The sequence below is a fragment of the Cyprinus carpio genome, chromosome A19, assembly GCF_018340385.1.
Source record: "Cyprinus carpio isolate SPL01 chromosome A19, ASM1834038v1, whole genome shotgun sequence".
In the NCBI taxonomy this organism is placed as follows: domain Eukaryota; kingdom Metazoa; phylum Chordata; class Actinopteri; order Cypriniformes; family Cyprinidae; genus Cyprinus; species Cyprinus carpio.
The window spans coordinates 20,304,905-20,318,270 of record NC_056590.1 but is presented as its reverse complement, the minus strand read 5'-3'; the positions used below and the strand labels follow the sequence as shown (position 1 = coordinate 20,318,270).

At 35.3% G+C, this 13,366-nt stretch overlaps 1 protein-coding gene across 2 annotated transcripts in view; it reads left to right on the top strand.

Annotated features, from left to right (window-relative positions):
* LOC109107572 (CUB and sushi domain-containing protein 2-like) overlaps positions 1–13,366 on the top strand; it is a 273,002-nt gene that overhangs the window by 28,858 nt on the left and 230,778 nt on the right. For both annotated transcript variants that reach the window (XM_042776949.1, XM_042776948.1), the window contains exon 3: positions 10,196–10,308. In XM_042776949.1, coding sequence (XP_042632883.1) covers positions 10,196–10,308 — 113 coding nt within the window. The remainder of the gene's footprint in view (positions 1–10,195; positions 10,309–13,366) is intronic.

Sequence of the window (13,366 nt, the reverse complement as noted above, 5' to 3'; positions counted from 1 at the left end):
ACATGGATCCACCAAGGTCCTCCTACTGGAGTGGATGCATGGATCTTCTAGCTGTACGTAGTGCTCCCATAAGCTCCGTGAGTGACAGATTGTTTTCCACTTGTCTATCAGCAGCAAAAAATAGTGCAGACCATGGGTGGGAGGGTGGATAGGGAGACAAAGACAAATAACGACAGAGCCATACGTAGTCAGGCTGAGAGGAAAGGTAATGGGGAATGGAAAGAGAGACAGAGAGAGATAAAAAGAGGAAGAAACAGAGCATGAAAGTGAGATTGAGGGAGTCTCTCAGCAACGGTCAATGTGTTCCCGATGCCCTTTTGCATCTAATCAGATCAGTGGCTAAAACTTGATTTGGAGTTTATTAGAATTTAGACACACTGCTGTGGGAGACCGTGTGGAGGAAAGAACAATAAAATAAACTGATGTACAAATAATGCAATTCTGCCTGAATGCTTTTTGAAAGAGTCAGGATTTGGTAGCGGCTGAAGCCCATAGTCTCCTTCCTAACTCACACTTTGGAAATGAAGATAACATTTGAATAATTAATCTGTGAGTCTTTAGGGCTGAGTGAATAAGTAAGAGAGAGAAGGAGAGAATAAAAAGATGAAAGCAGAAAATAAAGAAAAATCTGAAAAGCAACCAACGCTATAACCAAAAACGGAAAGGGGAAACAAAGAAAATATCCCAGCGAATAAAGAAAACTGGGGAAAGGTCTCAACGCTGTTTCCTTCCTCCATCTGGGTCTCAATATCCAATTAAAATTTAATTGTAAACAGTTGGCTGGAATATGGGTTCATTTGTGATGCTCTGTTTATTGGTTCAAACGTGCTCAGGATGATGGCTTCTGATCGATGTTACTCTTTCAGCTAATCAACCTGTTTTTTTAAGAACACTACCTCTTATTCATCACTCTTTCTTCATCATGTGAGCAGAAATAAGTGCCTGTAATCAGTATTGGACTTGTTTACCAAGAACAAGGATGTAACAGTTTGGTTAAAGACATTTTTTTAACCTATAGTGAGCTGCCTACAGACAGCATTTTAAAGTTGTAATAGCAACAGATTCTTTCGTCCATATTGTGATATACATTTGAGTGAAATGGTTGATTGAAAAGAAGAAGATGAAGAAGAAGGGAAAAAAAAAGCAAGGTGTGGACTTGGTCCTATCCATTGGTTGTTGATTGGTGGAGGCAGATCTGAATGATTTAAGCTGACAAAATGATTGGAGAATTTCGACATATGACATCAGAGTTAATTACAAGGTCAACCCCGAAAAAAAAAAAAAAAAAACAGCACGATTGAATCATTGAGATTCAATAATCATTAAGATCAAGAACAAAAAAAAAAAAAAAAATGTTTATTATGCTTGTATTATTCATGTATAGTAATGGGCATGGATGAGTAAAGTCATACAAAAATGTTTATTAGCAATATTATGCTTTTTTTATGTTGGCACTTCTGAAGCTTTACATACATTTAACATGTCTGCCCTCACACTGAAATAGTTTAATAATGCAATTATTACTTTTTAAAATGTAAATCTTAATCTATTGTCCAGTAATAAAAAAGGTTTGGCTTTCAGCCATGATTTATTCACAATAAAGCATGCCCTCTCATATATAACAGTTAATCAAAGTTGTCTTAAGACAAGAACGCATTTTGGTTTTACAACAACTTTGATAAAAGGTTTTGATCCACTTCAAATACTGACTACTGTACATATCTTGCACACATTTTTGGATTGTGGATTGATGTGTGTGTGTGTTTGTCGAAGGTATTGAGACTGTGTTTATATATTTTTCCATATATTTGTCTTGATGTCTTTGCGTAGAGCTTGTGTGCTTATATATGTAGGGTATAAGAGGCCTAGTGAGGGAAAGGGTTGTTTGGGAACACTTGATGTATGCAAGAGGGGCCATAGAGGATGAACTGTTGGGTTTGTGGTCACAAGGGTTATTCGGTGTAGTGTTGTATGCATATTTATGATGAGTGCCCAGAGCAGGGTGTGTGATGGGGGAGTGCAGTTGGGTCATTAGCCGCAATGTTAGGACCATTTATCCCCTAGTGATGAGTTTTGCCACTGTGCTCACCCATCGATAACTCATCCTTCCATCCTTCTTTTTTTTTTTTCTCCAGGCTTTTTATGGCCCTAAAATTCTTCTGCTTGATCAGCACAGTATTATATCACTGCTTCTCCACTCTAAATAATTTAGCCCGTGCTACTATTCTTCTTCTCTCTGAACCTCATTCCCCTTCAGTATTTGCACCTTGTATTATATTCTCTCTATTAATTGTGTTTTTTTATCTTTCTACTGACATTGAGACTCATGGTGGTTTTTCTATGCTGTCTGTTCTAATGCATACTCATTGTAGCTGTGCTTATATCTTTTTTTCTCCTCAAGATCTGTTTTTAATGGTTTATCAGGTATTCAAAGTCTGAAATGAAGTAGCATTTGAAAGACAAAGCTGCTGAGATGTCATACCAAGAACTCAGACTGAGCCTCAGGACAAATGACTCATTCAGCGCTTTAGTTGAAACGTTGGTTAAACTGAAATAACGGCTAATTGTTTGATAAAAGTAGTAATGCTGTAGATTGAAATTAGAAATGAATAAAACAGGAAGTCTGTTGAGTATGGAACTTCCTGTTCATTAATTGAAGAGTGGTACTCTGGACCAGGGGGTCAAGCCGTGCCTGGTTAGCATAGACCGTTATCACAAACTTTTTATTATATTGCAGATGTATCATTCGTGTATATATATATATATATATATAAAATAAAGAGCCTTTTTTTTTTAGATCAATTTTTATTTGTGCTTTTGTTTATTTGTGGTTTTATGTATGTATTACTTTATTACTGAGTTTTATTAATTTATTTTTAATTAGCTTTTTTTTATTTCTTGCACATTTATGTATGCATTTATTTGCATGCTTGTTTGCTTATGAGTTGGTAAATAAAGTAAAAATGGCATTATGCATGTGTCAGCCAAGCAACTTGAATCTGAATTCATCTCAGGTATTCCTGCATGTATTATACACCTCCTTGATCTGAAACATTTGTTCTCCTGAAGTGTAATAGAGCTAATATGTGATATGATTGCATTTTAATAAAGATATTAATGTCAGAGCTTTTTAACTATTACTATATTCTCAAGGTTTAAATGATCTGAACCATACCAAACAGACTAATGAGGTATTGCCATAGGGATGATATCTGATTTGAGCACTTTACACAGTACAGACCTTTTTCCCAATTGTGATTTATGTCTTAGAGAGCCTGTAGTCCTGAAAGATCCTATCCCCCTTGGACTCAAAAGCCATTTCGTTGGCTGATTCAAATAAATGCGCTCTATTTATGGGTACTCTGTTCTGTGCCTGATTAGAAATTATATAAAATCACTTTAGAGTACATTAATTAACATTTGAATGAGAATAAATGACTCACATAACCAAAGCCAAAAATGATTAAATTAAACACTTCCCTTTCTTTTTTCAGTTAGTCTTCAGTTAGCATGCTGTCAGTTTAGCTTACTAGCTTAGCATAGTGGTACCTGGGTAAAAAGTTTTTTTTTTATAAATGAAGCTTCACTACACTAAAGCTACAGCCCTGTGAAATGTAGCAAGCTAAGCTACAACAACACGGCAAAAGTAGTTTACTACATCTAAGCTATTTAAAAAAAAAATCATTTTTATATTGAACCAACATCATACCAAGTCAATGCTCTCTCAGTGATCAATACAACTGTCAGTCAAGCAGATAGAGAGGCATAATAGTTCAGTTTAGCTGTTTATTCAACAGCTGTTCCAAATCAAATTTGGCAACAAAAATCAGTCTTAACCATCTTCAAGAATCAAGAAATAAAAGACTTGCACTCTAAAAAACTATTTATTTACTAACTGTTTGTTTTCTTAAAAAAAAAAAAAAAAGCACTTGCTTCTCTAATCTTTTTGTATTCTATCTTTGTTTTCTTTTTATTTATTATACAATTAACAAAAGCAAAAAAGGCCTCTAAATTAAAAAAAAAAACAAAAAAACATGTACTGCGTTAAGCTAACTGAGACTTTTTATAGCACTTATATATCATTGCTCTTTTGTTGATTTTGATTTCTTCCATTGTGCTCATTGTAAGTTGCTTTGGATAAAAGTGTCTGCTAAATGACTAAATGTAAATGGTAACCCTTCACAATAAGGTTCATTAGTTAACATTAGTTAACTAGTGTGGGTAACACGAACTAAGAATGAAATCAAGCTGTGTTTGTTGTCATTAATTAATGCACTGTGAACTAACATGAACTACAAATGAACGACTGTATTTTCATTAACAAAGATGAATAAATACTGTAATAAATGTATTGTTCGTTGTACGTTCATGTTAGTTACATTAGCTAACATTAATGAAATCTTACTGTACTGTATAGTGTTACCATACAGATGTATAGGCCTACAAATAACTTAGGCTACGTTTATTTGCATCGTTGCATGTGTCATTCATTATATTATTAACGTTTCACCAAAATCAAGTTCAAATACTAAGTTTTTGAATGTTTCGAATGTTTTCCCCCGTCATTACCGCCACATTCGAAGGCAGTACGGGCATCTACGGGCATCATGGAACTTGCAGGTTGTACAGTTTTCCGTCGCTATGTGGGCGCTCAGTTTTTTTTCTGTTATTTGGCCAAAGTATCATATTATAAAAGATTCAGCGCTTCTCACAAGCTATCTGACTGTGACTTCACAACAAATGCTAAGACACTCATCTACCCTCATAAAACAAAAAAAACATCTGTGCCTTTAAAAATACAGTGTTTCTTCAGTAAAGAAATTGCTGTACTTATTCAGTCAACAGTACTTTATTTACCTTCAGACTGCAAACATGCTGAGATCCTCCAAAATGCGCACCACACTTCATTCACGAGAGTGGTGGGAGGAATAATGAGCTTTGACTGAGAGTTTGAGGAGCCAATGACGTTAAGAGGTTTAGTGGTGGTGGCGTCACATTTACTGGTCCAGGATCAGTCATCCTTAGCTGTTATATTTCCGATTTGAGCTTGAGTTTCAGAAATGCTTTGGATAATATAACGTTAGCTTTTGTTAACGCTACCGCGCTACTTGGTCTAAAAAAGAGCTTTGCTACTAAAAAGCTATTTGATTAAGAAAGCAGCGACGCTACCACCACGCTACTAAGAAATGTAGTTAAACTACTAGCATCACTACTTGTAGCGACGCTACTGCCCATCACTGGATACATTACAGTAATCCAGTCTCAAGCACAAAACCACTCATCGTATATATTACGAGCCATGACAGAGCTGCACTATTCACCCATGATGTTAGCGGTGCAAAAATAGCTCTGGTGGCTGGGCGAAAGGTGTTCGAGTGGAAATGTGTGTGTGGGTAGACGGAATGGAGAAGCATGTGTTTATGAAGGTTGGGAATAATGGCAGGAGAGGATAATTGGACAGCTTTTACCCTGAGTGTTAGCCACTCCGAGGCGCTCCAGTGGGTGCATAACTACTGCCACCCAGGAATGCTCCGAGTCCTTGAAGACAAGAGAGTTATGGCAGTGATTGTGTTGGATGCAGCAGTTTGCACTGAGAACACCATCAATCCAGTTCACCTCACCTCGTACCTCTGGACTACAGGTGGACTTTGTGAATGAGGATCTCTCCATCCATGGAGAACAATGCACAGTAGACCTCAATTATTTATGAACATTTCACATTTAGCTTTAGATGAGCTCCCAGATTTCTAATCTCACCCCAAAGAAACAAGATGTCATTCAAATCATTCACTTCAGATCCCAGTTTCAGCGGAATATGTCATAGGAATGATAGATGCATGCACACATCGTATTCCTCGCTCACCCTTGCTGTCTCTCTATAATTTATCCCTGAATGTTTTTTTTTCTCTCTCTCTGCTTGCCTGACAGAATCCTGCCCCTGCATCCGTTTTCCCCTCACTGTCTTTCCTCTCTCCAGGGTGTCCTTCTTCCTGCTGGAATATGGCTGGATCAGCGATTCCCGCCTTCATGCTTTGAATGAGATTAGTGAAAGGCCAGCCTACTTTAGTTTGATGCTGTTAATGTGTTGTTTAAAAAAAAAAAAAAAAAAAAGCAAGCAGGTGGATTTGGTCACATTTGTTGTTTATTATCTCATTCCATAGGCATTTATTAATCTAATTCAAAGTATTTAAACTTTTAGAAATGTCACCTCAGCACTTTACATCTAGTTTCGCTTCATCTAACAGTTTGAAAGGGAAAATGTGTCTCTAATTTTTGCTGCATACCAAATTTGTCAAATTTTCTTTCAAATTTTGTCAAAAAAATTGTGTTTATTCATTTTAGTCAATCTATTCGGACTAAAATAGCATCTAATTTTGGTCAATAACATTTTAGTTGACATGAATGCAACATTTTCAAAGAATTTATGTTTAAAAATTTCACATTTTTATATATAAAAAGATATTTTGGTCAGAAGTTTTCTTGTCTTTACTACAGTTTAATAGTGTCAAAGAATCCTGAATAAATGTCAGTTTTCACACACACACACACACACACACACACACACACACAAACATTTCACATATTGAGACCAATAAATAATTCAGATTTTCAACCACAACAAAACATTTGTTTAATATTTTTAAAACAGAATTTTTTTTTAAAATAAATTGTATTAACATTTCACAATGTTACTGTTTTACTGTATGTTTGATCAGCCTTGTTTGTAATCACATAGGTGAAAAAAAAAACAAAAAAATAAATAATATATATATATATATAACATACATAAAAAAAAAAAAAAAAAAAAAATATATATTATATATATATATATATATATATATATATATATTCTATATATATATATATATATATATATATATATATATATATATATCATGTCATGTCCCTCTTGACTATATATGCAGTTCACATTGGTATGCTTGCCTTTTGTATCCTTGGAACATGTTGTGCAGATACTGTAACAGCTTCCATGATTATTGGAGTGTAAGTCCATGTCTGAAGTCTAGATAGTGCCATCCATGCTAATGTGGCCAGTTTAATGTTAACCCCAGTTGTAGTGTAGTGCTGAGAGATCTGGTACAGGACACAGAGCACTGGTAGCTCTCTGATGTGTGGTGACAGTGGTTGGACAGCGAGGTTATTATTCACGGCCTGACATTCCGTTTAATCACATTTTATTATGAAGCAGTGCAGGACTCAGTAAATCAGCCTGTGCTTGGAGCTCCTGAAGGCTGGAGGAGGGTGGGTGGGGTGTTTACGGATGGCTTTAATCAGGAGAATTTCTACAGTGACACCCCCTTCATAACACACACACACATTTTGAGCACACACTCATGCTGGTACTCATGTTAAACGACATGAACGCAAATATTCACACACTTATATTATCAGCAGACTGCATGCAAATACAGACTGTATGCGCACACACACAAACAGAAAAACGCTGAAGCTCATACACACACTTCCAAGTCCAATCTGTCTTTCCTCCCTCTTCAATGAACTCTGTAAACCACCACCTGTTCTCCTTCTCCAGTTTTGTATTTTTTTCTTCCCTCTTCCTTCTCCAATATCCCTATACTCTCTTCCCAAAGGAGCACCTGGGATAATTGGAGAGGGAAGTGCTCCTTTTTCTAATGGAGAATCTGGACTGGATGCTGCAGTACTCATCCATGTGGAAATGTCTCCTAATGGAGGCCGCCTCTGGCCTCAGCACACCCCACCGCTTCCTGCCCAGACCAGCCTTATTTGGGCAATCTTTAGTTCATGTGATGTGTTCTCACGTTAGTGCATCTTTCTTACCCTCTTGGCCTGGAGTTGCACTTCACTGATGATCTGTTGTTTGGTCTGAAAATGGGAAAAGTCTTTGTGTATTTCTATGTTTTGACAGTGTGAGACTTTTCAGAGGCAAACCAAGAAGCAAAAATTGCATTCTATTGTAATGGAATAGGTCACCCCAACATTGACCTTTTACTTTATGACAAGTGCTGCATAATAATTTCTGGAAAAATTTAGGCTACTTTATGTTTCATGGTTAAAAATAACAATGTGGTTTTGGAATTCCATGAGTTTGTGCAAATAATGGCAATTTAAAATTTATAAAGCTTTATATACACTACTGTAAAGTGATAAGATTTTTAAAATGTTGTTTAAAATCTCATGCACAGGGTATTTTTTTTTTTTTTTTTTTTTTTTTTTTTTTAATGGATGCTGTTCTACTAAACTTTATATTCATAAAAAAGTAAACTATTAAAAGTAAACTATTGCAAGTTTTCATGCAAAAAAGTTATTTGAATACAATCATGAATTCTTAAAATCAAGTTTCCAATTTAATCATGAAGTCTGTGTCCACTAGCTTAACAAATAATGAACAAAAATAATTATAATAATTGTTTAGTTGATAATTGTTTATTTTAGATAATAGTTTTTAAAATCAGGTTTTCTAAACATTCTCCTGCCTGCCATTGGTTGGATAAACATCAACCGCCCCAAACTCACACCACTGGTTGAGCCACTTGCAACTTGCAGAGCATTGTTTTGATAGCACACTTTTTGAGGACATTAAGCTGGAATAAGAAAATGTGTTTTCACAATGGCTTTCTGAGTATAAAGGGATTTTTGTAGTATTTCAAAATAGGTAGTATTCACCCATCATCCGCCTCCTGCCTACAGTTCAGCTCATTTTGTTTATTTCTAACAAAGATATGTAAAATGGTTTAGGCTGCAACCAGTGACCGGTCGGTGTGTTCGGGCTGATGGAGATTACATGACAGCTCTGGGATCTGACTGAAATGGCAAACTGACGTGAGCCCTGGAACATGAACGCTCAGAGCGATGCCTGTAGCTAAAGCTGCATCACACAGTTTAACATCCTGCTCTGCTGACACCCTGGAGGACTATATGGGTCATAGTGGTGCTGTGGGGAAATGCGAGCAAATTCGTGCAGTTGTCGAGCACACCTGGCAGCTGGAGGCTAAATTTTTCTCTAATCGACCCAATAATTACAAAAAAAATAGCCCCCAGGATGCAGTCGTACAGTATACTACAGATTACTCAGCTTTGTTGCAGTTAATTGTACATTGCTAAAGCAATGCATTGCCTTAATGAAGGTTATGAACAAATGTTTATAAATGCATGCATGTGTTTCAGTATTATGATGCATGTTTCAATTACATATTGTGTGTGCATGCTTTAGTTTTTCCAAGATAAAGGGGGAAAATCCTTTAAAATTTTTGTTTAGAGTTCTCTTTGTACTCATGTTGGTTTCAAGTGATTTTGTTATGTGGTGTAAACAAATCAAGTAAACAGTTTTTCACATTTTTTAACAAATACATCTAAATATATATATTTTTTATCATATCATGAGTTAATAATTAGTACTGTAAATATCATATTAATATTATTAATAATAATAATAAAAACCTGAACTAAAAACATTTTGACTTTGATGCACATTATTATTTATTATTAGAGAAAAGTATCTAAATGTGTAAAACATACATTTATGTATGTGATTATATATCTTAAGAATTATATCACATATATTAAGGCCTACTGTAAATACTTTAAATTCTTCTTAAGTATCCAGTCATTCTCACTCAATTTATTTATTTATATTCAGTAGACACTTTTTATTTTTTTTTTTTTGTCACCATGACATTTCCCCAAAAATATTAAATAAAATTTTAATGCAGGAATATAAAACATGCTCATCATAGAAGAGGAGTATTCAAATCACTGAATATGTGAAGTGTATTTTTGAATCAATTAATAGATAGCATCATGTCATTGACCTGCATACAGCTGAAAGTTGATAGCTTCCATCTGTAACTTCTGACCTGTGAAATAAGCTCTTTGAGCTGCTCTATTGATTGTGGTTTTGATATGTCTGTACAGCGTTTATTAACTACCATTCTTATGATTGCTGCATGAGCCATGGTGTCTCTGGTGGCCCATGCTGCACAGAATTCCCTCACTCATGACCTGTGCTGTCCTAGTTAGCTACACAAAACAAAACAAACAACAAATAAATTTATTTACTTTCTGTTAAAGCTGGAAAATAATAATCAGCATTCTTCTTAGGCACTCAAACATTTGTAGCTGCCAAGCTCCAGCGTTCGGTTTGTATAACAATGCCCTGGGTTAACATGAGCTTTGTTCCTTTTCTGCATTTTAGGTTGACGGGGTTTCAACTTCCTGCCCCTATAGTCAGCACAGGACCCAGACTCACACTATGGCTGCTGTCAGACTACGCCGTAAGTGGCCAGGGCTTCAAAGCCGTGTATGAAGGTAAAAAATCATGTATTAATTTTCTTTTTTTCTTTTTTTTTTTTTTTTTTTTTTTTGTCTCAAGTCAATTCACTAATGTGAACATGTTCAATCTCTCATCTTTCGGGCAAACCCTGTAATTATGTAAAGTGGACTCTGCGCTAGCATGTGTGACATAAACGTAGACTTTTATCTCATTTTATAGGCTAATTGCATTAATATGCATGGCCAATTTAAAGACTGAGAATCCGTCACAGATTTCCTCTTGGTTTCATGCTGGCTTCTCGTCACATTTCTTTTGATGTGAGTGCTTTATGACCCAAAAAATAGCAATATTAATGCTTGCTTCAGAGAAGGAGAATGAATCTACGCTAATTAGATAAATGACCTAATTGAGACTGTAGACTGATGGCAGGTGAATCAAGTCCTCTGGGTTCATCTAGTTCTGCACAATACTAATGGAAAATAACATCATATACAAGCCTTATCTCATCCATACGGTTCAGACTTATTCACATTATGTTTTATATTTTCATATCAGGTGTTTCCTTGCTTGTATTAATTTTGTCTGATCCTGCTTATGGTGGGTGGTCAACCCGATTAGTTTTTTATGCAAAATGTGATAAAACAGTTCCAGTTTATAGATGGATGTATAGAGGAGGACTGCATATTTTGAGGGAAAAAAAAATAAAATCTAATTGCAAATTTTCTCATAAATATTGTGATAAATATTGTTTCTCCAGGTTTGCTGTGCTGTGTTATTAGAGCTGTACAGTTGTATTGTACATGATTGTTATTATTGATTATATACAGTATAGTTGACAGAAACAATAAGAACAACAATAACTATTTATGTTTATGTTCATTATTATTATTATTATTATTATTATTATTATTATTATTATTATTATTATTATTATTATTAGAGAGGCACTCCAAGGCAGTGAAAAAACTGGATTATGAGTTGCTTGTGTTTAAGAAACACAGTGCTGTGCTTTACTCTGAAACACACTTATACTATGTATATTTATTCAACTTAATAACAGCCTTTGTGATTTGATAATCTTGCTAAGCCATACTACTTTTTCGGTTTTATTTTGATCATGCAGCCCTATAGTACAGACTGTATTGACAGTCATTGTTCTTTGTATTACCACAAATGAAGTAAAGTTGCGTGGATTCGTAAAATATTTCTTTAATCACTTAGTGTGATATGCTCACAGACAGATGATTCATTCGCTTTTATCATGAGACTCAGTCTCTTAAGAAGTTGGAATTGAGTCACAGGTTTGGTGTGACTGATTGTACAATTTGGCAAGCAACAGTTGGACAAGCCTTATCTCATCCATACGGTTCAGACTAATTCAGTCTGGCACCATAAATACTAATGACCTACACCAGTATGGACAAGCCTTATCTCATCCATACGGTTCAGACTAATTCAGTCTGGCACCATAATTACTATGTGCTACTTCTTGTCACATGACCTTCTTGTGGGTCTGCTGAAACACTGTACAGGAGCAGAATTAAAGAGTGTTGTACTGTATGCAGCACATGCCCTGACTTTCAGGAAAGACAGCAGAATAATGAGAAGCCCAGAACTCTTATCAGTAGCCCACGGCTGAATAGCGATTTCCTTTGTGACTTCCTTCACAGGAGTGTAAAGCCATGCTCATCAAGAAGATGTGTTACTCTGTCTAGGTTATTATTTAATAAGTACTGATGAATAAATAAATAAAATTGGGATGGGATGATGGGAAAGTGATACAACAGATATGAAATCGGTAGCCTGGTACAAAAATTTATTTAATTATTTATTTTAATTTTTATTATATATTCTCATATAGGTCATTAGTTGCACTTTTTCATGGACGCCCCATTTCCTCAGAGGAAGGTGTCTAAATGAGCTCAGTATGTCAATGTTTTAGTGAATACTAGGGTCTAAGTGTCAAATTCTCCTCCTCCAAAAAAAAAAAAATCAAAAAAAATATTTTAAAAAAAATATATACTATTTTCAGCCACGCTCTCAACACTTTTTGAGGCAGTGGAGTTGAGGGGGAAGGATAATGGTTATAAACGAGGGCTCAGTGTCTTCATTTTGCATCTGAATTCTTCCTCTTTATCCTCTCGACAAAGAAAAAAAAAAAAAGCCCCCGGCGTGATGGTGAAACATTATGGGCATTATGTGCAGTGCTATCAATTAACTCTCTCAATCAAGCCCCAGTGCAGCTGCCACTCTCCTTTAAGGGAGCCACCCGTTGCACAAGCCCTGCGTTTTCTTCTCTGTTAACTCTGGCAAGAACTCATATTGAACTAAAGCAAGAGCAATCTAGCTCTGTAATGAAAGTCTGTATGACAGAGAGAAACAATCTCAATCACAGCTGGCTGAACAGATGACACCAAATTAAAAAAGAAGAGTAAAAAACCTGAATGAACCACTTGTGGTTTATTTAATATGTTTCATATGTGGGCTAGAAATGTTTATATGTACATGTTGTTATTGTTAATGGACATAATATAGTCGAGCTGGGCGATATACTGTATCAAGTTTGTATGATATGTTGGTAAAGTTTTTCTAAACGATATGGTATGAGGCAATACCGCCTATATCGATAAACAGTAGTTTGATACGAGCCATTTTGCTGTCAGGAGCGCAAAGGCCTTCTGCATGTGATTCTCGGCTAAACTTCTCAGACTTAACTGAACCTGTGCCGCCCAGACAGAGCGCTATAGAATAAGAGCACAATGATTCTGATTAAAATATACATTTTGCTAAAATATATGTAGTTGGACAATAAATGTGCTGTGTGTAGAATTTTGGACCTGCAAGTAAATCTATTTTATGATAGCAGTAAATGTACAGTGACTGTTGTAATGGGGTAATCAAAATATAATACAATTAATCTGTGATTTTGTTTTTATTTATTTTTATCTTTAGTTCAGACTAAAAAAATCTTTAAAAATCTTAAAATATTCTAATGTTACAATGTAATGTGATTTAACCCCTTTTTTGGAACACAATAGCCAGTTACTTTCACTATATTTGTTTTCATTGTCTTTAATATAAACATTGTTTCAA